This window comes from Stylophora pistillata, chromosome 4 (genome assembly GCF_964205215.1).
Source record: "Stylophora pistillata chromosome 4, jaStyPist1.2, whole genome shotgun sequence".
In the NCBI taxonomy this organism is placed as follows: domain Eukaryota; kingdom Metazoa; phylum Cnidaria; class Anthozoa; order Scleractinia; family Pocilloporidae; genus Stylophora; species Stylophora pistillata.
The window spans coordinates 15030103-15053229 of record NC_142522.1 but is presented as its reverse complement, the minus strand read 5'-3'; the positions used below and the strand labels follow the sequence as shown (position 1 = coordinate 15053229).

General features: G+C 39.5%; 3 protein-coding genes and 1 long non-coding RNA gene across 11 annotated transcripts in view; 1 reads left to right on the top strand and 3 right to left on the bottom strand.

Annotated features, from left to right (window-relative positions):
- LOC111321474 (high-affinity choline transporter 1-like) overlaps positions 1-384 on the bottom strand; it is a 9081-nt gene extending 8697 nt beyond the window's left edge. The window contains exon 1 of the mRNA XM_022924371.2: positions 1-384. This exon is cut by the window's left edge and continues 133 nt beyond it. Within this exon, the coding sequence (XP_022780106.1) occupies positions 1-30 (30 nt within the window). The 5' untranslated portion in view covers positions 31-384.
- A 1617-nt stretch (positions 385-2001) lies between these two features.
- Positions 2002-11361, bottom strand: LOC111321464 (high-affinity choline transporter 1). Of its 3 annotated transcripts, none has more exons than XM_022924359.2 (8): positions 11237-11361; positions 7540-7732; positions 6519-6632; positions 5434-5738; positions 5026-5151; positions 4731-4884; positions 3142-3383; positions 2002-2770 (listed from the first exon to the last, which is right to left on the bottom strand). In XM_022924359.2, exons 2-8 carry the CDS (start codon positions 7700-7702, stop codon positions 2279-2281), a joined length of 1596 nt encoding a protein of 531 aa, XP_022780094.2. In that variant the 5' UTR covers positions 7703-7732; positions 11237-11361; the 3' UTR covers positions 2002-2278. The 3 variants fall into 3 exon arrangements, with proteins under 3 accessions (XP_022780094.2, XP_022780084.2, XP_088612666.1); XM_022924349.2 differs by having other exon boundaries at positions 7540-7729; positions 11237-11348; XM_088756540.1 differs by lacking the exon at positions 11237-11361 and adding an exon at positions 7944-8146 and having other exon boundaries at positions 7540-7729.
- LOC148732582 (uncharacterized) lies at positions 9030-13245 on the top strand. The gene is made up of 2 exons (XR_015999855.1): positions 9030-9509; positions 13020-13245. It is a non-coding gene; the product is annotated as an uncharacterized LOC148732582 (long non-coding RNA).
- A 109-nt stretch (positions 13246-13354) lies between these two features.
- Positions 13355-22097, bottom strand: LOC111322190 (high-affinity choline transporter 1). Of its 6 annotated transcripts, none has more exons than XM_022925258.2 (9): positions 21993-22072; positions 20431-20462; positions 18964-19131; positions 17682-17795; positions 17002-17306; positions 16450-16575; positions 15463-15616; positions 14912-15144; positions 13355-14209 (listed from the first exon to the last, which is right to left on the bottom strand). In XM_022925258.2, the coding sequence occupies exons 3-9, from the start codon at positions 19124-19126 to the stop codon at positions 13715-13717; spliced, it is 1590 nt and encodes a 529-aa protein (XP_022780993.1). In that variant the 5' UTR covers positions 19127-19131; positions 20431-20462; positions 21993-22072; the 3' UTR covers positions 13355-13714. The 6 variants fall into 6 exon arrangements, with proteins under 6 accessions (XP_022780993.1, XP_022781016.1, XP_022781000.1 ...); XM_022925281.2 differs by lacking the exon at positions 21993-22072 and adding an exon at positions 21786-21976; XM_022925265.2 differs by lacking the exon at positions 20431-20462 and having other exon boundaries at positions 21993-22097.
- Between the last annotated feature and the right edge of the window lie 1030 nt (positions 22098-23127).

The window sequence follows — 23127 nt, the reverse complement described above, 5'->3', positions numbered from 1 at the left end:
CACAACTCCAGCAACGTTGATGTCTCCCATTTCTGCAGAGTGTTGCTCTTCGATATACTTGCCTAGAAATTGCAATTTGATAACTCTTCTGACGAATGAAATTGCCCTTTGACTGTGCTCTATGTAGAGTTATGTAGCACACGGTTATCACACGTACAAATACTGCTTTCCCGTGACAGAAACTTCTTATCTTTAATGGAATAAAGTGCTTAAGTCGATTCATGCAGTGAAACAGCCGACCTCTCCTGGCACTTCCCAAAAATAACATCGGAACTGACTATGTTTGGAGAAGTCTGTTTGTTAGAAACGCCAACAAATTGTAATACAACACTAAATGTGTGTGGACCGAGTAGACCACATGAGAAATATATGCAAAGACGATTTAAATGCTAAAACTAACTTTGGAGGAGCAAGGTGAGACGACAGACTTCAATTTGACCCTGACATTGCTAAATGCACGTGAGCAGATCTAACGCCTTTATTTTCGCTGGATTGTACACAGTCATTTATCCAACCACATTTAAGACTTGGACTGGATTGCTCGAGGATTTTCAGTCATCCTCTATCAATTTGCGTGAAAAAGACCGGTTGGAGAAGGTTCGTGCAGGTGAAAATAACTAAGTTGTTTCAAGATGGGCTTAAACGATTATGAGTAGCGTTCAGTGTTCAGCAGTTTCTCTCGTGATCAAGTTTTGCGCTCGAGGAACTGTAGCACTGCGCATGTGTCAAGTATTGATTTCTGACGTCTTAGTAAAGTTGAATCTCTAATCTAAATAATGGTTTCAAAAACAAAAACTACTCGTAATATTAATCAAGTTAAAGTTGAGATGAAACACTTTTGGATAACATTTGTGAGAAAACGCCATGAATAGGAGCAGAGTACAATTTGTAACACAACAAACTAATGATTAAAACTAAGTTCAGGAATTTTAAAGAGGATTTCCTGTACTTTGACCTACGTGAAAGCCAGTTAATAATTACTTCTGCCACACTGATCAATGTTTACATGACATATGCAACGTTGAAAGCGCCGCTTGATACACTTAGTTGGATAAAAGAAAAGAAAATTTTGTGTTACACCAAGTAGAGAAATAGCATTAAATACTACACAGGTGTTGATATAAGGTGGTACAGACAGATTTAGTCAACCACGTTATATGTTTTGATATCACTGAAACCACCTCACTACGTACCCCCTATTGTGCTATCTTCTGTACAACTTGCAAAATACACAGTCTATATAATCTGTCCTACATTTCAATTCTACTTAACGATCAAATCGATCATGAACACGAGATTCCTATTTCTCGCTGAGAGGAGATGAAGCATTTTGTTTGCATGTTGTGTACCGTCGTTATCAAGGCTGCCGGTGTTTTTTTAAAGTGAAAAATAAAAAATCCAGATTCTTGGGGTTTGATTGATGCATAACAGTACGTCGACTGGGCTTGAGCTTTGATCTGTATACTTTATTTACATGATGATGTACTTTGTAAAACATTTGATGTTTAATCCTCTTTAATCTCATCTTAATTTCATCATTCTTAACGATTTGATCTTCTTAGCGGTCTTTAATCTCAAGTCCGTGTGAAGGTGATGAAATAGACACTGCACTGATGTTCTTTTTTTAAACATCCCTTGATGATGGTTTTCACTGTAAGAGTACAAGGAGGGGGGGAGGGTAGGGTAGGGTCATAGAGATGTTTGAGGAGCAAAAAAATGATCATGATTACAAACAAAAGAATAAACTTCAAAATGTTTCCTATAGACAACTGTTCTTTGTCCTGTGCTGGAAATCGGTCTATACTTATCTAATACAGAAACAAAAGAAGTGCTTAATTTAAAATGTGAATCAAATGGCGGGTAAATAAACTTGTTTCAGCTGAGAATATGTTTCTCTAGAGAGCTCTAGCCAGATAGTAAAGCTGCTATGTTTGTATTTTCTCGTGTTACTGATCACACGTTGGAAGATACGCAGTAAGTATGTTCAAGTCGAAGGAAAAATCTTGAGTCAACTTTTTAATTGTTTTCTTAATCAACTATACATAATGATATTCTAGCAGAGACAGACAATCTATATGTAAAATCGATACATGTTTCGATAATTAAACTTTTTTCAGTGACATTAAACTAAAATAGCTCCTGTTCTTAATGGTGCTCTATTTCACTAACAATATCTTTTCTTATGACGTCAAGCTACCCTACATACATCAATGCTATAACTAGAACTTTGAATGGATGAATCAACACAACTGCACTGTATCTCTCAAATTTTGTTGTCTCAGTAATCTTTCATAATAAACTTTTCCTCCACTGGTTTCCTCTGGTGTTTCTCCTCGTCTTTCCTAAAGGCCTTCAGGAAATCATACTTTAAAGGTATAATTTCCCGTTCAAACAAGTACTTTGCCAAGAACGAAACCGAGACAATGGTAGAAAAAGAAACAATCATGGACAAAGTACGGAACGGAAACAGCTGACCCTTAACCTCGTCATAAAATGGATATTTAATGAAGGCTGGGAAACCAATTTTATCTTCCCCTCCCCCCACGCGCAGAAAAAGGCCAAATATGTACCCTGCAATGGAGCCGTAAGTGTTGGAGGCTTTGAAATAGATAACACAGCACAACTGTGGGAATAGTATCACAAACACCAGGTCACTGCACAGATGGAATAACACGTAGATGGAACCAACTGACAGAGCCATGGCTGTAGCGGCCGCGCCAACTCCGAATATGGCAAAACGCATCACCCACACAACTTCTTTCTCGGAGGCCTAAAAAACAGAAATATCGAATGATACGTTTCAATTTTGTTCATCTTAAATTGTTATCACCCAGGGGACATTCTTGGAGAGAGGAACTTGAAATTAGCCCCCTTAAAAATAAATGCAAGTAAGTAATGCTGAAGTTCCCAAATTTTTCAAAAAAGGGGTTCATGCAACCATCGTCTTTTTGTTTCCCCATCGGCCAGCGTTAAGTCTCAGAGGCAAAATACGGACGGTATCCTTTTGCGTTACATTCAGAACTGAGTTTGCTACGTCGTAGACTCTCTAGTATACAATACATCCCGCCGCTAATGCGAGGACCTCGTCGAGTCCCTGGAAACTTATAGCTTAAGCACTGAGCCTGGCTACAAAGCGCTTACCTTCTGTCTAAAGATGAGTTTGTAAATGTTATGGGCAAACATGGAGCTGGCTGAGAGCATACTGGAATCAGTGGATGACATGACAGCAGCAGACACAGCACCCAGACCAATGAAGGACACAGCTGTTGGTGTGAGATACTGAAGTACCATGGGAAGGATCAGAGTTTTATCGACATATACTGAGGCTGTTTGGTTGGTGATGTTACCCTCAGGTGGTTTGTAGAACGAAGTTTGGGTCCAATCTAAAGGAAAAAAATTCAGACTTGTAATCTCGTAATCAGGTAGGATAAACTTACTAATGAAAGGACCAATGTGATTGAATTTCCTCCCTTTTGGAAAATAAGGGGCAATGTGGCCTTATGGACTGTTTGATTGCGGATGGAAGGAATGAAATTATAATATCGCCTCTTTTAAAATCAAGAGTGTAAATGGTGCTGTCAAAGAAGTGCCCCGAAAACCTCAAAAAACAGGTACGCAGGGCAAACATGTGCTACTAAGATCACATGGTGTGTGAACTATATTCTCCAAAGAGTTCGTTTCTTCAAGGATCGGGAGATCTTTTCAACATGAAGACTAGACGGTTTGTGGCTTCGACGGCATTTATGAACTTAATGATCTCTCTTCCTTTTCCTTGCGGCAGTTCTGCTAAGTATTTGTATTTACGATATTTAGACGGGCTAGCTCAGTTCAGCTTGAAGGTGGTTTAAATGGGGGCCTGTTATATATAACAAGGATACCAGACCACAAAACCTGGAGTTGCGTTCCCTACTCTTTGCTGTAAGTGTGTGGGTTCTTTAACGTCCCCTGCTAACCAGTACAGAGAAGATGCAAGAGGCGGGGCCTACGGTTTTTCGTCTTAATCCCAGAAGACTAGAATGTCTAACCGTTTGCTGATATCATAGCAAAGGCAGCACATTCTCCTCAGTCAAGACCATGAGTGTTGGTCCGGCTTAAACCCTCGACCTCCCGTACGGCAGTCCGGTGCTCGACAATATGAGCCAACCGGGCGGCGTTAAAGTATTACTATTTTCATTTCTGCATCGCGATTTTCATCAAATGAAGCATTCCTCATCTCCGTGAAATATATCTTCGAAATAAAATGTTGGAATAACTTAAACAGCGATAAGAAATACTAGAACAGAATTTCTTGTGGTAGAATCCAAGTAGATTCATGAGAAAGGACATATGTTGTCGACAGAGGAACTTCTGCGTGGTGCAAATATTTCAGTATCACCCCTACATAGCGGTTTCCGTCAAATGGAGTGTTTTTCACCTCAGTTATAATCTCTGACAATAGACGGTTCGAATTGCGCAAGCGAAATAGACAAAAAATTTGCTAGGGATAATTGGTAAATATCCATAAAGGTGAAAAAGCGATAATTGTTACTGCATCACGGACAACAGTTTCAGTGCTAACCCTTTCGCTTCCCAAAATCAACTCTACCTTCCGTTACGTCATAATCATTGCATATTATGTAAGCAGTCAATGATCAGAGAATTGCATTAAACTCCTATCCCTCGCCAGCGAAAGTAACTGATTGAAGCCCAATCCCTGACCAGAAAGAGTAAAACGTATGTTTTAAAGTTACCTGTTGAGGCGCCGATGGCTCCGATGAGTATTGCAGGAACAGCCATGAACATGCATCCAAAGGAAGCGTTCAGAGACAATATACGAGCCTTTCCTGGTGTCTTGCACGACAACACACGCTGAAAGTACACTTGCCATGGAAGGCCACCGCAGATCTGGTCAGTAAAAATGAAGAAACAAAATGAGCACTAAAACGCAAAAGGGCGTGCAAGCCCGAATAATGAGAAAACGAGCGTTGTTTGTTTCACTGCTACAATCATGGACTATGGTAAAAGGTTAGCAAAAGCGGAGCTTACCAGTAACATAGCATAGTCCAACCATACTCCAATCTTTGCTGTAGGTATCTCTCCAACCCATTTGCTGGAATCTTTTGTGATACTAGTCACTGCTTTGTTAGTCATGGCGAATGGAATACTGAGCCACTAGTAAGTGAAGAAGAAGCAGTATAATTAAAACAAGGGAAAATGTCTGTAGAACGAACACAGAATGAAAGTATGATGAAAAACACATTTTTGAATAAATCACGATTTAAGTTCCTAGCTATGAAGCATCAGCCGATCGGCTCAGAGCCAGCGTCAGTCACAGTAGTTATTAAAATCCTAAACCGTCTTCATTACGTGTCCTCGTGTGGTTTTAAGAAAAGACTAGGTCTAGGTTGTAATAACGCGCATGTCACAGAACAGAAGACTGCTGACCACACTCACCAATCCAACAAAGATGCAGATGAGTTGTATAACATCAGTGTAAGCCACAGAGTACAGTCCACCCATTAACGTGTAGAAAATAGCAATGCACGCAGAAACAACCACAGAAGTGAAGCGATCCAAGCCGATAACAACACTCACAGTGGCACCAAGAGCTGACAAGATGGCGCCAGACCAAAATACTTCGCCCAACAATGCTGGAATGTATAACAATCCACCCATACGTGGACCGTACCTTTCCTGGAAAGGGTCAATCATGGTGATGTACTCTCTTTGGCGCATGATCTTGGCAAAAAGTAGTCCCCCTGATAGTAAAAAGTAATTTTTTTTAGAGCCTTCAGAATCTCTCATTTATCCAGGACGACCCAGTGATTTTTAATCGTATTTTTAATGTCTAGAAGATCAACATCTAATATTTCAAGTTTTAAGCATGTTGTGAGGAACTCCATAATGATTACCAACTGAACTGGTCAAATTATGGAGAAGTGAGCAACTAGTTTAAAATTTTTCTTTTTTCTATTCATCTTGTTATTTCTAACTGTATACATTTAGTTAGGTGGTCTGTTTGTGTTTGGGCTCTTCGACTCTATTACTGATAAATCTTAGTGCATTTCTTTTTTGTTATGGTTATCTTATTTTGTCCATTGCCACTAGATTATAATAAATAGGCCAGTTTTATAAATGTCAGATATCAAGATGTCTGACCTAAACGTGAATAGTCAAATAACTAAATAACTAGCAAGGAATCACCAATGGCACTTCGAAAAAAGTGGATTGTCATCAACTGAATCGACATTGAATTGGAATTTGAAATTTTTTTTTTCAATCTAATCTGGGCTTAGATTTAGCAGTGATTGAGTCATCGACAAGTGAGAACAGTTGAAACGACTTAATTCTGTCAGGCCCAGCCCACCTACGCCCTGCTTAAAGTCGTCGTCCTAACCGTAACGAAGAAGTGTATGTTTGATCCCAATTGTCGATTCAAACCATTTGCAATTCCATGGACAGTAGTTTGGAAATTCTCGAAAAAATCTTTCAGATCCTTTGATAAAACTCCCTACCTCCGAATTCGCTCTCTTACTTACCTAACCCCAGGCTAAGGGCATAGCCCCACGGAGCCTGGGCCCAGACGAGACCTTGGTCTTTATCAAAGAGTACTTCCGCTGTACCATTGATGTATCCTCCACCGACCCATGTTGCTATGGAAACAAACAACTTGTCAGGTTTGCAAAATTAACAATCAGAAGACTTTGAGACCTACGTTAGTTGAATTATAAGGGAGGGGAACTGACTCGTGGAAAATTTGCAGGAGCTTTGTTTTCTAGTTCCCTGAAATCCCCCGAACTCCCTTAAAGACATCGCCAATTCTCTGTTTTGTCCTCAGTAGAGGACTTAGAGATGTGCGTGAGTCAAATTAGAAGATGGTGAACCTATACGTGGGAAATTAATGAGAGTTATGATTAAGACAGCTGAATTACCTCGAATTGTCCGAAATGCGTAGAACGGCTCTCTGTTCTTAACCCACTAAATTTTTTTCAGAAAAACTCCCTAGAACGTGTACAATTTGTAAATTTAAGATTGCAATAGACACTGAAATAAATAATTATGGATTGTAATTACTGTTTATCATATAGATGTGGATGAAATACCAGGATTTTTCCTTTTACTAAAAAATCATATCTTCATCGCGCGCAGTGAAGATACTATTTTTATCTTTCATGTGTGAGGATATTGGTGTCGCCATGGTTACTAACATGATCGGCCGATTACAAGAGAGCTTCCCACTCAGGCGCGCCGCCGGTTCTTTTGAAATTTCATCAGTATCTATAAAATAAACAGAATTCGTGCCGAAAGTATCTCTCACGAGTGAGTGAAGCGAACGAGTAAAAGATATTTACAGCACGAGAAGATAAAATTCGTATCCCCGCGCGGCCATGTAATATCCCTTATATATGAAATGAGTGCAACTCACAAAGTTGACTTATGATGAAGAATCTTTTGACTTCCTGTTAATGTACGAGTCTGTTACAAGAGTTCTCCCCGTAGTCAATTGTGAATGAAAAAAATTGCATTTGTGGCGAAGAATTCGGAATTTCTACTGATTACCTGTCAAAGTAAAGGTGCCCACAACCATCCCAATACTTCTTCCTGCTAACATGGTCTCTTCCTCATTGTCCTTTCGCCGGCGAGCAGCCCATAAACCAATGGCAAGAATGAGCAGGTAAAACAAAACAATCGATACGACACCAGCAACGTTGATGTCTGACATTTTTGGGTAGGATCACTTTCTTTTGGTCTGCTTTCGAGAGAAAATAAGACGAGTGCACTTTTTTTGGGAATTCCTACTTACTTATAGAACGAGCAGGAGGGCCTGAAGGGAAAAATTTGGCTCGAGGCCATCACGTACGGACCAGGCGTAGCAAGGTCCGTCCGTCATGACAGCAAGTCATACATTCTCTAGCTTGTCCGACCTTAGAAAGCGCTTTCAATGAGCATTTGACTGGCCTTACCTCACATGTCGTAGGGCCGCACGGCTTTTTTCTGGCTACTGAGCTCATGCTGTTGCGAGCTTGTGCCGCGGTTTGTTTTGTTTGTTTTTTAATGCGCTCGCGGAGCCATGCAGTTTATATCTTCAAGTATTATCATAGAAAACATAATACTACAGTATGAGTTGACAATGTTTGACACACTAGACTAGTTTTTCGCAAAACAAGTTTGTTACAGATGGCATATCAACATCGGCGTGTTTTATCAAGATATGAATCACAAGGGAAGTTTTGGAGAGAAAATTGCTCGAGGCGTAACCGATAGCAAGTTGAACTTTTTGTATGGTATTTTCTAATGAATCAAACCTTTTGAGAAACGCAGTGTGCTGTAGAAATCGTTTTCCTCTAAACAAAGCTCTAATAAAACAAGAATTGTTAAATAACTTACTATCAATGAGAAAAAAAGGATAGCTTGTTTTACTCATAAATCAAGACCTAAGATAAAAATAGGCATGCTCACTACAAATGCAAGAGTTATTTATATGGGGAAGGGAACACTGTGCAACTGATGTTTTCATTGTATTCTCCAATGGAAAATCATATTACTTTACCTTAATGGGGATACAAAAACCTTTCAACTGATTTATCTAAAATAACCTCGAAAACAGGAACTTTCTGTTTATCATCTCTGCATAATTAAAAAAAAAAAAGAATTAAAACTGCTTTGGTGCCACCAACGCTTACAAACGCTCATCCCCGGTTCTCAGCCAGAGACAATAAATCAAAATTATTCAGACACAGTTATTAGCGTCAAAAATATCATGCTACATAATTTAACTATGGCAAACAAACCTAAACCCTATTTCATCTCCTATAGACCCTAAAAATATCTCCGTCATTGGAATAAACGAAAATACACGGAATGAAGAGGGAAGGATCGTATTTCAAAGCGCTTCGCTTTGCCATGACAACGTGGGCTTCTTGGCTGAATGTTACCTATGTAGAAATTTTCATTTGTGTGTAGAAAATGTATGTGAGGGTTAAATGTAAAATTAATTTTTATAGTAATGTTTACGTGACAAAAGTTGTCGTCCAAAAGTTATGCCGCTTTTTATATTTTCGGACACTCACCCTTCTTAAGACCCGATTTCGAATGCACCGTTCTCCGTATCCCGTTCGTCATTCCCTGTTCCTGTCTCTTTTACAAAACCCTTAAAAAGCCAGAGTTTGCTTTTGGTTGCGCCTCAAGCAACTCAAGCAACTTTCCATGTGCTTCATATCTCGATGAAGCACATGAGAAGTGAAAATCTCGCTAAAAACCTTACGATAGCAGTCTGTGGAAACCCCAATTTATATGAAATACCAAGAAAGATCATACCAGGCATTGGGAAAGATCCAATTTGTCAGAGGAGATGCTCAACTGATGTGGATCTAGCAATTTTCAGGGAATGAATAGCTCTGAAAGTGCAAGGGGAAATCTAAGGACCAGGGAACAGTGACAGTGAGACAGTGGGTAACATTGCGAAGGGAAAAGATCAATCAAGTGATAACATTCGGCAAAGGATGAAAAAACAGGACACATGGCTAAGGGTGAGTCATTTGTTCTCGATCTCATTCGTTGTAACACTCGGAGTAGATACACGTCCAAAATGCGGAAAAAGTGAGAGCGATTCGTTGTTGGTCTCTTCTTATCAGGCAAAAGCGAAACTTGTGTAAAGATTAAAGAGAACTGTCAGGACTTGAATAACAACCATTCTGTGCATGTCATAACAGTGTTACTATAGATTAGACTAGCATACCGTGCATGTACTTAACGCAGACGCACGAGGAACCTTCATACTAATTTATATGAGTCTCTGAGTTGTTAGATTGTTGTTGCGTTGCACCGCTATATGTATTTGATTTCGCCTTTTATTTACATTTTTTCAGTGCATTGCCATTGTGTTACCATGAAGAAAAGGAATTAAAAGCTACAAATTATGCAGTTCAAACGAATAGCCTAAAAAAATCTCCCTTATTCGCTCATTAATAATAATAGCATTCTATTTCACAGCACTTGCATTTATACTCGTTTAAATTAATAAATGGGAAATATGATTGTAGAGCGGACTCGGGGGAGGGGGTGGGGGACTTTTTGTAGCGGTGAATGTAGCCAAACAATGAGGGTCCGCGTTCCGCTGGAAAAACTAAGTGAGATTAGATTGAACGAATCTTCTTGGAATCTAACTTAAGGAATCCAAGAAAATGTTTCGTTATTCCGTTCTTCAATTCTGCATATCATTATCGGCGTTGTGAATAGAAACAATGCAACAACTGTATTTATTTTCCTGTCATGGTATTGTATAAGCAAAAATCTTTGACAACCTGAGCACTGATTTGCTAATTATAAGTCACCTGTTAATCGATCACCTCATAACAAAATTGCTTAAAATAGAAGTATCTCCGTGCATCCTACTTGATCCAGTGTTAGAATGTCGGATTTGATGAGGAGTAACTATTTTAAGAACAGTTATGCAGCCTAGTGACGGCCGAGACTGGCGCAATGCCTGTAAACATACTTAAATAAGCAAACATAATCAGGACTTTGACCTGCGCTTTGAATCTGTGATTATTTCGTTGAAACTGACCCTTTTAACCGAATATGCGGTTAAGAGTTAAGGATATATAAACTGTCTGTTTCAGAAATGCAAACTTTTCTAGAAGAAACAAATTCAACTCGAGGAAACTTAATTGATTTGATAGCAGCACGAGATAAGGAAACTTCATTCTTTGAAATACCGTTATTTTAAAAAAAAATTGATTTAGCGGTCACTATGATAACCAGAAACTCACCTTGAAGTAGTCAGCTATTAATGGCACTGAACAGAAATAAATTGTCTAATTAAAATATCGACCAATACAGCGAAATTCACAAAAACAAGCGACGACGTTATGTGATCCTGTTCAGGGTGTACTTTGTTTAAGGCTGCCTCGAGTTGCATAACCGTGACTTAACGCATTAATTATACCTGCTATCTCGATAAGTCTTGGAAAGATCTCCATTTACTTACTTCTCGAAAACATCTTAGTTTCTTAGTCAGGAACAGATTTGTAAACGTTGAGTCGAGCGTAAAGCTCTCGATTAATGCAACTATCGGTATGCCCGGACTCAGGGTCCTCGTCGATCTATTGATAGCCGGACCGGATGAGTGACGTTTTACAAAACCGTTTCCTTATCATTATGCGTTTTTCTGAGTTGAAAATGTTCACAGTGTCCTTAAATGAAAACTTAGGTAGTGTGGGTTATGATACAGACTCTGAATTGAAGCACAACTCACCTGTTGTAATGCGTGCTTGTTGTCGCAGCTGCTGTGGGAACAAAGCTCTGAAGTCGGTAACCAAAGAATGCATAAAGGCAAACGTATGATTGATGAAATAAAAAACGTTTGTCTTGTCAAAATTATGTTTAGAGGTCATTCGCGCAGTCTTGACTCCCGACGAAAGTTCCCAGGAGGGGGTGTACACTTTAAGTGCGACGGAAAAAGGAGAAAGATATACGTCCGAACTGAATATAATACACAAGAGAATTTGAACTGATTTAATCGGTACTATTGCATGCTTTCGATGATTTCCTTAGAGACAAAATTAGGGACGAAATGAACAATCAACAAGGGCAACAAGTGGACGTTGGTATCTAAGCTTAACACGAAACCAGAAAACTGATTCCGAGTAGAAGCGCCCCCCCCCCCGGGAAAATTGTGCGGGAATGATACAATCAGCTACTAAGTTTTATTTGGCTCCTTTTCAAATTTTATCAGCCGAAAGGCGAGATAAGATGCAGGTTTATTGTGCACCATACTCAGCTGTCTGCCGGTTAAGCTTGAACTGTAGCTAGCTCAGAAGAGTTTAAGGTTATCTTTACTCGTATGCTAAAATGTTATTTTGCTGGAATAAGACATTTCTACAGCAGAATGAAATCTTCTTCTAAAAACAACTTCTATTTATAACTCGGTATTGTTTTCCTCAAACAATCTTAAAGTCCCGAACGTCAGTTAATGGGCTTTGTTTCGATTTTGTTGCGTAATAGGGGTGTTAAGCACTTTGTCTGAGGGAGGTATGGGTCGAATTGGGGGAACTTTCCGGTAATCTATTTTAAATGTGTATCACGCCTCGATGAATAACAAAAATTTTCAGAGGTAACTAAGGGACGCTTATTGATACAAAAGGTGACAGCAATCAATTTTGGGCTAAAAAAACCCTCACTCAGCGAGTTCACTTTGTTTGTTTGTTTTTTTTTAATCCGCGCTAACGTGGTGTCGTTTTCAACGAAAGCAGTTGCTGAACATTCCAATTGGGGTTCCGATCACTTTAGCCAATAGTCAACATGAACTACAAGAAGGAAGAAGCCGACATCGACGGGCAGCGAACTTCTATCCTAAAAGTAAACACGAGATTTAAAATCATACTTCCTGGTCTCAATAATAAGGGAGGCCTCTAGAAATATGCCAACGTACGTAAAGCCATTGAGGATTGACAGGTTGACACGGAGTAACATTAACCTGTTTTATCCCTTGGGGCATCAGTGGATTTGGTGCTCTCTTTCTGAATAGTACTTAACTTGTTTTAGATGTATCAAGCGATCACAGTGGGTTAAAGCACGTGAACAGAGCGTGTTAGACCATAGCGTGTTGTTGTTGTTCAAGCTTAACAGTCTTAGCTAGGGTCAGATGAATTAAGCTCGAAAATTTAAGCGCTATACTTGTGATGGTCACCCCTGAAAACATGGCACTACGCCGAACACTATACTCAAAACATTTCATCATGCTCAGTTTAATAATTTAAAATAATAGCTCAACCCTCTTTCCACTCCTGAACTGAACATGACCTGCTTCAAAGTCACATTGTTATAGGAGGCGACTGTTGTGATGTATAATCACAGATTATGCCAGGGCTGCTTGCAGCCTGCAGTATAAGATGGATTATACGAAGATAAAGGAGACGAGTATAACAATGTCCCTCCCGCTCCTCCCCTTTGCCTCTGGTGTGGATATTGGGTCATGTTCTTATTGGGTATAGTTTAGTGTTAACCTATTGTTCCCCCCTTTTTTTTTTTCTTTTCAGCTGTTTTTGTTGCAGGAGTTTCCTTGTTTGTTGCGTTGTTCAAGTTTGAAAGCCTTTTTCCGCCACCGGCTCTTCTGGTTGTCGCTCAATAAAATGGCGATGGGATGGACTCGGCACTATGCCTTACAGAATGGTGTTACTTTTATGTTAATTTATGCATTTTTTGCTTTGAATACGCTGTTGTGGTTTCAGTTTAGAGCGAAATAAAGTTGGTAACACATTGTTATACTCGTCTCCTTTGTCTTCGTATAATCCATCTTATACTACAGGCTGCGAGCAACCCTGGCATAATCTGTGATTTCTTGTATCGAACCCAAAAACTTGCATCAGCGTCATTTCACTTCTGAAGATCTCCATATTATTTAAGATTCGGCAGCAAAGCTTTCGTTACATTCAATAATACTAAAGTTTGTGACTGGCCAAAGGAAAAACTCGCGTTACTCTCTAAGATAGCACGCCAAATTTATTACGATTTCAATGTGCTTATTCCCTAGCATTCGAAAACTGTTACTTATTTGCGTCCTGTTCTTAAAACGATAACACTGATTTGTTGTCACAGTTGGTTCGGTGTAACTGACTAGTTTTGGTTCATGACAACTTGATCACTTATTAGCTCCGGTCCGTTGTATCGAGAAGTCAAAAGTAAAAGGTCTGCCACAGATTCATATTTTAAAAATGTCTCCGATATTCAAGGGTCAATACGCTCTGTTTTCCTCCATTGCGTATTTCTCAGCACCTGTTTGTTTTTGTAAATCATATTGCCTAAAGCAACGAAGGAAATCAAACTTCAGTGGTATAATTTTCCTCTCAAACAAAAACTTCAGAGAGTACGACACCACAACAATTGTGACAAATGAAACGATCATAGCCAAGGTACGGAAAGGAAACAATTGGCCATCCACGTCATTGTAATACGGGTACTTAATGAGCGGTGGAATACCAATTTTATCCTCCCCTCCCCCAATGCGTAGCACCATGCCCAGTACGTAGCCCATGAAGGAGCCATAAGTGTTGGTGCCATTAAGGTAGATGACACAGCAAAGCTGCGGGAACAGGATCACATAAACCAGGTCACTGCACAAGGCCCACAACGAGTAGATAGACCCCACTGCCAGAGCCATGGCTGTAGCGGCCGCGCCAACTCCAAATATGGCTATACGCATCACCCACACAACTTCCCTCTCGGAGGCCTGAAAATTAAGGTTGTGCCTTTAGTTGAGCGTTGTTACTCAACGTTTCACACATTCGAGATGCTCAGGTAGGGAGGGATCAGACAGACCTGAATTTATTACGTCTTCATAAAGGCTGTTGTTTAGTTTCGTTGAGCGACACTAAGCATCAAAGGGGGTAAGTATCTAAAGAAACTGATGCTGCGTTGGTGAAGGGTATTACAAGATAATTTGGTTTTATCAGATAAGATGGGAGTGCCAATTGGCCGACGTAAAGAGTTTCTATAGTTGATGGTTCGAACGTTAGCCTATCGTCAGAGCAGATAACGACCAAGCAACAGCTGCAAAGGAAACAAGAATTCATAAAGACGTTTGTAAAATCGCTAACTTTTGTAGAGAGAGAAGCTACTAGGCATTTTATGCCGTACACATTTTCAGATGCCTCGAAGATTTTTGCAAGACAAATATCCTCCACTTATTTGATTGGTCTCAACACATCTGCTCAAGGAAGGTTTGACGAATTTCAAATCGTCAGGTACGGAAGTAGTGTTCTGAGATCGTGCTTAAAAACACTACCCTAGAAACTAGAGATCCCAATAGAATAATCCGCAAAGAAGCCATATCAAATCCAAGAGACAAGGATACGATACTGAAGACTTACTTATGCATTTTCAGTGGGAGATCATAGAAACATTGCTGTGATCGCATACTGTTATCACTTACTTTTTGTCTGAAGATAAGTTTATAGACGTTTCGAGAAAACATGGAGCTGGCAGAGAGGATGCTGGAGTCTGCGGACGACATGACAGCGGCAGACACAGCACCCAAGCCAATAAAGGAAACAGCTGTTGGTGTGAGGTACTGAAGCACCATGGGAAGAACCAATGACTGTTTAAACTCGGCCGTCTGATTGGTGGCATTACCAGACGGCTTAAAGTAATCTGTCTTGGTCCAGTCTAGAGTGAAATCAAAGAAGATTTAGGTATTTCGTTGATGAGTTAACTCGATAAAGCTATAACACATTAGTTGCTTTAATAAGACCAATAGGCCTCATCACAACTTTTACTTAGTATGCTTGCTGAACTTCGTTGACGAGATATTTCAAATTAACATTAAAGACCAATTCATTCAAAACGTTGGCAAAATTGTGGTTTTTCTTGTATCTGAAATGTACGAGCATAGACTCTTGTCTAAAAAGCACATGCAAATTAAAGCTAAAAAGTCATGGAAGATGATAGAATATTTCCTTCTTGAGTAAGGAATCAGGTATTTACCTGCAGACCGACCAATCGCTCCAATGAGGACCGCCGGAATAGCCATTAGGATACATCCGAACGAGGCTGCGAAGGAAAGACCCCTGGCCTTAGCTGCTGTTTTGCAGGACAACACTCGCTGAAAGTAAACTTGCCATGGAATACCACCAAATGTCTGCACAGGAGATAAAACACATATCACTCTCGGAAATATTCGAAAACTTTACTGACAGGGTGTTCTCCAAAACTTGCTACGAGAACTGGTAGCTTCCACGGTAACTTGATTTGAAAAGTGGGACCTCTCCCGCCCCTTGTTTTCCCGCTTCTCTCCCTCTCCCGCCCCGTGTTCTCCCGGGCTCCCGCCCTCCTGTCCCCCTCCACTTAACAGCCGTTAACTCAAGCCATTTCAGACTTAACCCGTTGACCCCTATGAGTGACTGGCGTCAAATTTCTCCTTATATTGTCACCCCTGAATCACGCATTAGGGTTACGAGAATAAAGGAAATGATCACTAGAAGCTCTTGACTGTCTTCCTCGTCAGTACCTTAGAAAATGTATACAGAAGAGTATGTAAAATATACATACTGATGTTATTGTCACCCCTGAATCACGCATTAGGGTTACGAGAATAAAGGAAATGATCACTAGAAGCTCTTGACTGTCTTCCTCGTCAGTACCTTAGAAAATGTATACAGAAGAGTATGTAAAATATACATACTGATGTTAGGGCGCAAAGGGTTCATAATAATCAAGCACTATAAAGTGTATGTCTAATCAGATCTTAGTCTCATAGCTGTGGTATACATCAGTCAGTAACATTACAAGTGTTTCGATATTATTACTGCACCATTATTTATGCTACGCTCGGGATTAGAGAGTATAGGAAAGTTGGGAGTGTTACTTGTTTGTGTCTCCCTATTAGACTCACTGAATAACTAGAATACAAGGCAACAACACATAATAGGATAGACGTTGTCGGATTTTGCAGGAAGAAGGAAGGACATTTACCAGCAACAACGCAAAATCGAGCCATACTCCGACATATGTGTTGGACCATTCACCAACCCACTGCGTGGATGTGTCTGAAATACTGCTTACTGCTGAATGTGTCATGGCGAAGGGAATACTGAGCCACTGGAAGGAAAAGACCGAGGAGGTTAGTGCGCAAAATGTCCCAAACACCCACGCCTAACGGAACAAAAACAGCAGCACAATGACGAAACTGGAAAGATCTTTTCTTGATACATCGAAATTTTTTTCGTGACAGACAAGTTTCAATAAATGTAATATGTTTAGAAATAAAATTTTACAGGAGCTAAAGGAACTCTGTCCATCTCGAATATGGAGTCTACAGTCGTAAATTTGGTCATCTGCAGCCCGTGACGATCTTTATCGTCCATACCCATCCCCGTTCCTTCACGGCCTCATCATCCTTCATTGGTGTTGATGTACCCTGGCAAATGATTACATCAGAGTATCCCTCATTTAAAACAAATTTATCCTTCCATAAAAATGTAAGGTCATATGACGTAGCTCCTTGAAGCCGCTGACTATACTCACCAATCCTACGAAGATGCAGACGAGTTGGATGACATCCGTGTAAGCGACAGAGTATAGTCCACCAATCAGAGTGTAGAAAATAGCGATACAAGCGGAGACAATAACGGAGGTAGTTTCATCTAGGCTAATCACCACACTGATGGTGGCTCCAAGAGCTGCCAGGATAGCTGCAGACCAAAATATTTCACCCAACAGAGCAGGAATGTACAACAGTCCGCCCATGCGCGGACCGTACTTTTCTTGGAAGGGATCAAGCATAGTGAAGTACTCTTTTTTGCGCATGATTTTGGCAAAGGCCAAGCCACCTTAAAATTAGAGGAACATCACGTTATACCGTTCTCCGCCGGGTTTCATGTCATTGCACCCTAATACATTTCCGCCACTTTTTCGCGATTGTATGACTTATTTCTGTGGTATTCCTCTCGGAAATGATAAAATTAGAGATCGATTCACGAATCACACATTTGCACATCATCAAATAAAGAAAAAACAAGCAATAGGATTGTCTGAAACGCGCAACAAGGACGTTAGTCGCTAGCCGGCCACTTCCTTCCCAAGCGAACTTGCTCTCAACTACAAGCTTATCCAGGGATGCTTCAATGGTCGTGTACTAAGATTTGTTTCCACTCTAGTTCCGTTCAATGATGTTTTTACAGTGTTGCCTTTCTTTTTCCACTCACCTATAACCAAACTCAAAGCATATCCCCAGGGAGCCTGTGTCCAAACAAGACCTTGTGCTGTGTCAAACACCACTTCTGCTGTACCATTAATGTATCCTCCGCCCACCCATGTTGCTATTGAAGTAACAAGCACGTGTATTTAGCATCTTAAATTTTATTAGGGACCTTAAGCAGTCAGGAGGAAAACACCGAGAAAGATATCGATTAAAAAATGAATTGATATTTTTAGTTATAATTTTGCAACCGTCTCTTATGGCGCCACACATCAACCTTAGCATAAATGGAAACTGAAATAAATTGCCGTTGTGGATTTCGTTCTCAGACCACGCAAATTTTGGTGATGTTACGTTGTTGTTTTGCAAAGGACGACTAAGAAGTGTACCGTGTTTTAAAAACGTACGTGCTGAGCTATTGTTCTGCCCATTACATCTTTGTTTTGCCACATCCTCGTTGCCGTCGCCGTTGTCGACTGTAGATTGCATCTTGTTTTGTATTTTAGCTATTTTTGTAGGTTGTATCTGGCATGTGATAAAGATGTCTTAATATACCATTGGTTACAAGAAATTTCCTCTACTGGCAATTTATAAGTTGTATATAAACAAACACTAGCTACTTGCGATTAGAAATTGAAAGTTAGCAAAACAGATGGAAACACTTAAGGAGTCCCTTACTCAGTGTAGGAAGCGTAAAAGATTCGTGCCAGTTGGTAGCGGAGGATGAATAGGATGTTTCGCGAAATGGCGCCAAACTATGAAGTTAAAGGGCCTGTTAAGCCTCATACTCAAAACGAGTCTCTACAATTTTAAAGAAAGGTGGATGAGCTCCGGAGGATTCGTGTAATTTTCAATTTCTGGTCGCTGGTAGCTAAAATAAGTTTGTTAATTGTTGCGTCAGATCTTATTTGCGGCATGAAGAATCATGTGTTCTTTAATGTACTTTGGAAAATGGAACTGCTACCATTTAAATGGTGTCACACACACCAAAAAAATGAATAATTGGTTAACTTTCCCAAGAAACGTCTTTAGAAAGAGTAAATCAATATGTAACTGAAAAAATAAAACAAACAAACACGAAAACAAATACTTGATAAAAGAACAAAAAGAAATTGGGACAAATCGGTCCTGCAGAGATTAATAACGAGCCATCAGATACCGTCAGGTGTGAGCAGTATTAGTTCAGCTTTGTCATTTAAATATCTTATTATTACAACCGCTTTCACGAAGGAACCCGAGTATGAAAAAAATAATTTCAATTCTCTTTCCTGTCGGAACACCTCTTTTACCTGTCATGGTGAATGTACCCACAAATATTCCGATACTTCTGCCGGCCAGCATGGCTTCTTCTTCACCTTCCTTCCGCCGACGAGCCGCCCACAGGCCAACGAGAAGTATCAACAGATAAAACACAACAATGGATACCACACCGGCGATGTTTATGTCTGCCATGTTGGCTGAAAGGTGCAAGTGTACGGCAAATGAAAATCAGTCTAAAAAGTTCAAACGATGGAGACCTCATTGCACGTCTTTTTAATCTTAATGAGCAAAATACTTCCAGTCGGCGATTTTCCTAAGTTTCACTTGTTTTGAATGATCGGATCCAAACTTCACGGTATATGGCTGCCAAAGGAACTCGGGAAGTTTCAAATTCATTGGCGACAACCTAGTGAATTTCTCTGTAGCAAATTCTAGTTCTGTGAAGCACGTTTATCCTCTCGGTATATCAATTTCTGTTCATCTGTAGATTGGCCTGGAAGTTCACATTGCATTTATGACCAGCCCTTTGAACCAATCACCGACAAGCAATAAATAGCCAGTGAACGAGTGAAACTTCTCCCGAGTAGAAAATGACATATCTTGATCGATTCTTGTTCTGTCGAAACTATTAGTGAAAGGGGCTCCCACACGTGGGAGCCCCTCTAATATTGCTTTTTTACGTTGAAAAGGTTAATAAGCCACAATAAAATCACAGGAGATCGCGAAATTCGGACGCTCATAAAACGTTGTTTATCACGAAGCATCGCCAAAAAAGAAATTTCTTACTTTGGTTTTTTTTTTTCGCTGTAAGCTATGGTTCAAAAGCTTCGCGTAGGAAAAAACTGTATCCAGAGGAAAAAAAAATATACTCCTTCGGACTAAAGTGAAAGAAGATATACTAATTATTGGCGGTGAGAAGCTTATGTCCAACGGAAATTAATAGAAGACAAAGTACTTTTTTTATCTTGAAGATGATGAGGGGGAGGGTAGAGGAGATTGTAAGATCTTGTAATCAGGTATTCAAGAGTGTTTAGGTATAGGGGAATCCTTGTTTACAATATTTGCCTCATTAGCATAAGCAATTCAGTTTCTGGTGGAGCTAAAAATAAATCAGTTCTGAATTTCGAAAGATCGAAGTACGATTAACTCGGCCGATGAATACGAGCCTGATGCATTGAATACTTTTTGTGCAACACGGGTTTAAAAACTCAAAATTTTACATAGAATATATGAGCTCATGAGCGCTTTTGCCACCCAGAAATTTTGCAGTTTTTGATGGACTATTTCTCCTTGAATATTCCACCCAAAGAGCTAAAAATTTCACCATGTACTAAGGTTTTCTAGCTCTTTAGCTGCCTGAAGTCAAATTGTAGCTAACATGCTTCCTTCTTTCCGAAAAGCCGTATGCAAATGAGCAAAAATGTAAACAATGACGTCAGCATGAATCCGCCTATTAGGAACTTCCATTATTGCACAAGTAGATTTTTATACCTTACCTGAACAACGAACAAGACAAAACTTGAATGACCTTAAAAAGGTAATCAAATTTGAATTAATAAACAATACAATTGTTCACCATTAAAATTCCCACTGATGCCAATTGAATTTTCAAAACCACCAACAAACTTAAAAATTGAAAAAAAAAAAAAAAAAAAAAAAAAAAAATTAAGACATTGGTCAGTTGTCTGAAAGAATTTGCAAGCTACATTATAAGTTCCTGGCTGAATGGGAGCAGTTCATCCCCGGTCAGCGAAAGAAAACTCTGAATAATTCGGTACTGGAGAGCATGAAAATGGTCTGAACTCGACCCTCAGTTCACTTCGTCACCTCACACCTTATATCAGGAAAGGAAATTGGAACCGTATTTATTGTTTCTGTCACTTCAAAGCCATTCAAACTTAAAAGCATAACGAAGCATTTTCCGACAAATTATTTCGACTCGTGTTTGATTTCAATCATGCAAATTTGGGTTTATTTACTCAATAACAAAAAACAATATTAAACAAAAGGGTTCACTCTAAAGTAAATCTTCCAAACGTTGAATCTTTTCAGCATTGCAGACAAATTCAAGACTTCACTGTCTACACTACGACGGGAGATCCCTAGGTTACGTGGGCAGAGTTTCCGAACAAAGTCAATCATGATAATTATGGCTTTTCGTAAATGCGATTACAAATTAAAACTAATGAAAAGGTCATTCTGCAATGGTAGTAAAAAATTTGATGTAAATCTATTTTTAGTTGCGAGCCCTTGGTCAATTTAGTTTAAATACAAGTTCAAGTGTGAAAAATTTATGATTTGGCATTTAATAAACTGGCCTTCACGTGCTGAAGCGAGATCATTGAGCAGTGAATATTGTCATCACGCTTTTACAAGCGTTCAGCTCCAGAATAAACATGCGTGTGAAAGGACCCTACTTTTTAATAATATTTAGAGATCGCTGGACCGAATTGTATCAAATATAATCCGTAGGGCCTTTTGTCACCAGGAGAGGTGATGGAAAGAATTAAAGATATATCTATTCAAATTTTGCAACATGGCAGGAGTGGAGTTAATGTTCACAAGTACAATGTTAAATTTCGAGTAGATCGCTTGCGAAAGGACGCGAATAGAATCTCAGAATTAAACACACTATTATGCCAACGTAAATCATCTCCGCTTTACACCAAAAGTTTATGAAAGGTAAGTTCAGTTCTTATCAAGATCCACAATCATGCGTATTGTTATGTAGCGAGAGCATCCCTTACTGTTATACCTCCATCGAAGAAAAAAACAAATAGGCAAACTAGCAAAATTCATTGATAATAAACAGCCTTAAAAGAGATTCAAGCTTCACTGAAAAGTCATTTACCTGTTCCTTGGAGGCTCTTAATTTGCTTCTTAAAGTTAGTATTTTTTTACTGTTTGCAAAGATGCAGCTCCACTCCTCTCTCTCCAGGCTATATATTAGCATCCACGCCTACCCACCGGGGATCCCACGGGACTACCTTCGTTTTCACCTTATTTTACTTGTAATAATGATTTGACAAATCAAAAAAGGCCAAAAAGGTTTACAAACCTGATCAAGTTTTGCTCCTTACGAAGACTCTTTGTTTTTGATTTGGACGTGACCTCTATAAGGACTGTGCGCTATGTCCCTCCCACGCAAATAGCAACACAGCCAAGGGTCTGGGAATGAACATGAGGGAACAACTGTCATGGCGACTGTGGTGGGCTCTGAGAGGATGTAAACATTAACTTTTTCCTTTATAATATTCTCGAAAGCCTCTATGATTGTGAAGGATTTTAAACATTTTCGCGTAAACTTCAACTTCTGACGCATCCAAGCATTTCATGCTTGTCTTTTGGGGATAAATAAATGAGATCTTCCACTTTCCTTGGAGGTCGGTCGTATGAGCAAAAAGAGGACTTCTTCAGAGCTTCAAGCATACATCCAACAGCGATATGAAGATACAGCCTTTGCTATTCACCGCACACGACAAGCAGAGAAAAAAAGAAACTTAACTGGGAATAGAATAAGTCCTTCAAAAGTCCAACAAGCGTTCGAGAATATTGCAGAGGTTGAACGCAATCATCTAAAAGTCGGATCTGCCGAGACTCAACCTGTTTCCGCAACGAACGTTCAATCGCAAGTCTGCATTATCATCTAGGGTCAGTTGACATTACCTCAATTCAAACCAACTGCAAGTGTTTAACAAAAGAACACAGGCATTTTCAGGAAACCGGTGGATTGTTTATGTAGGAAGTAATTTCAATGATAAGAACTCAGCCTTTTATTCCTTACAAAGTGACTGAAGTTCTTCGGAGACAATTTACCTTTGCTGTTGACCTCAAATTATTTGAGTTTAAATATATATATACATATATATATATATATATATAGAAACATCGCACATTAGAATATACAAATTTATATGATCGGTTTTGAAGGAAGATAGTTTACTGCTCAGAGGTCGTCGTTTGCACCACATTCCTTCATTCAATTTCCAAACACGTGCTTATAATGTGGGACGATTTGGATTTGCTTGCATTGCGCTCGTGTGTAAACTCTTCTACAAACACTTCTAGAAGCTTTAGAGTCCATTCCTGGATTTTAAAGGCTTTAATTTTATGACAAGCAATCTTATGCCTAGAGTTTGTCCTCTTTCTAACCAATAAAACCCTCACGACTTTCCATAACCAAAAGCATTCCT

What these genes read in the sequence shown, in the direction of transcription:
- LOC111321464 (XM_022924359.2), bottom strand. Translation starts at nt 7,702, where the DNA reads ATGTCAGACATCAACGTTGCTGGTGTCGTATCGATTGTTTTGTTTTAC. An exon ending in TGCCCTTAGCCTGGGGTTAG is followed by an intron (nt 5,739 to 6,518) that starts GTAAGTAAGAGA and finishes TTTTACTATCAG; the next exon opens with GGGGACTACTTTTTGCCAAG. An exon ending in TCTGCATCTTTGTTGGATTG is followed by an intron (nt 5,152 to 5,433) that starts GTGAGTGTGGTC and finishes TTCACTTACTAG; the next exon opens with TGGCTCAGTATTCCATTCGC.
- LOC111322190 (XM_022925265.2), bottom strand. Translation starts at nt 19,126, where the DNA reads ATGGCAGACATAAACATCGCCGGTGTGGTATCCATTGTTGTGTTTTAT. An exon ending in GGGTACATTCACCATGACAG is followed by an intron (nt 17,796 to 18,963) that starts GTAAAAGAGGTG and finishes TTACTTCAATAG; the next exon opens with CAACATGGGTGGGCGGAGGA. An exon ending in TCGATTTTGCGTTGTTGCTG is followed by an intron (nt 15,617 to 16,449) that starts GTAAATGTCCTT and finishes TCTCCTGTGCAG; the next exon opens with ACATTTGGTGGTATTCCATG.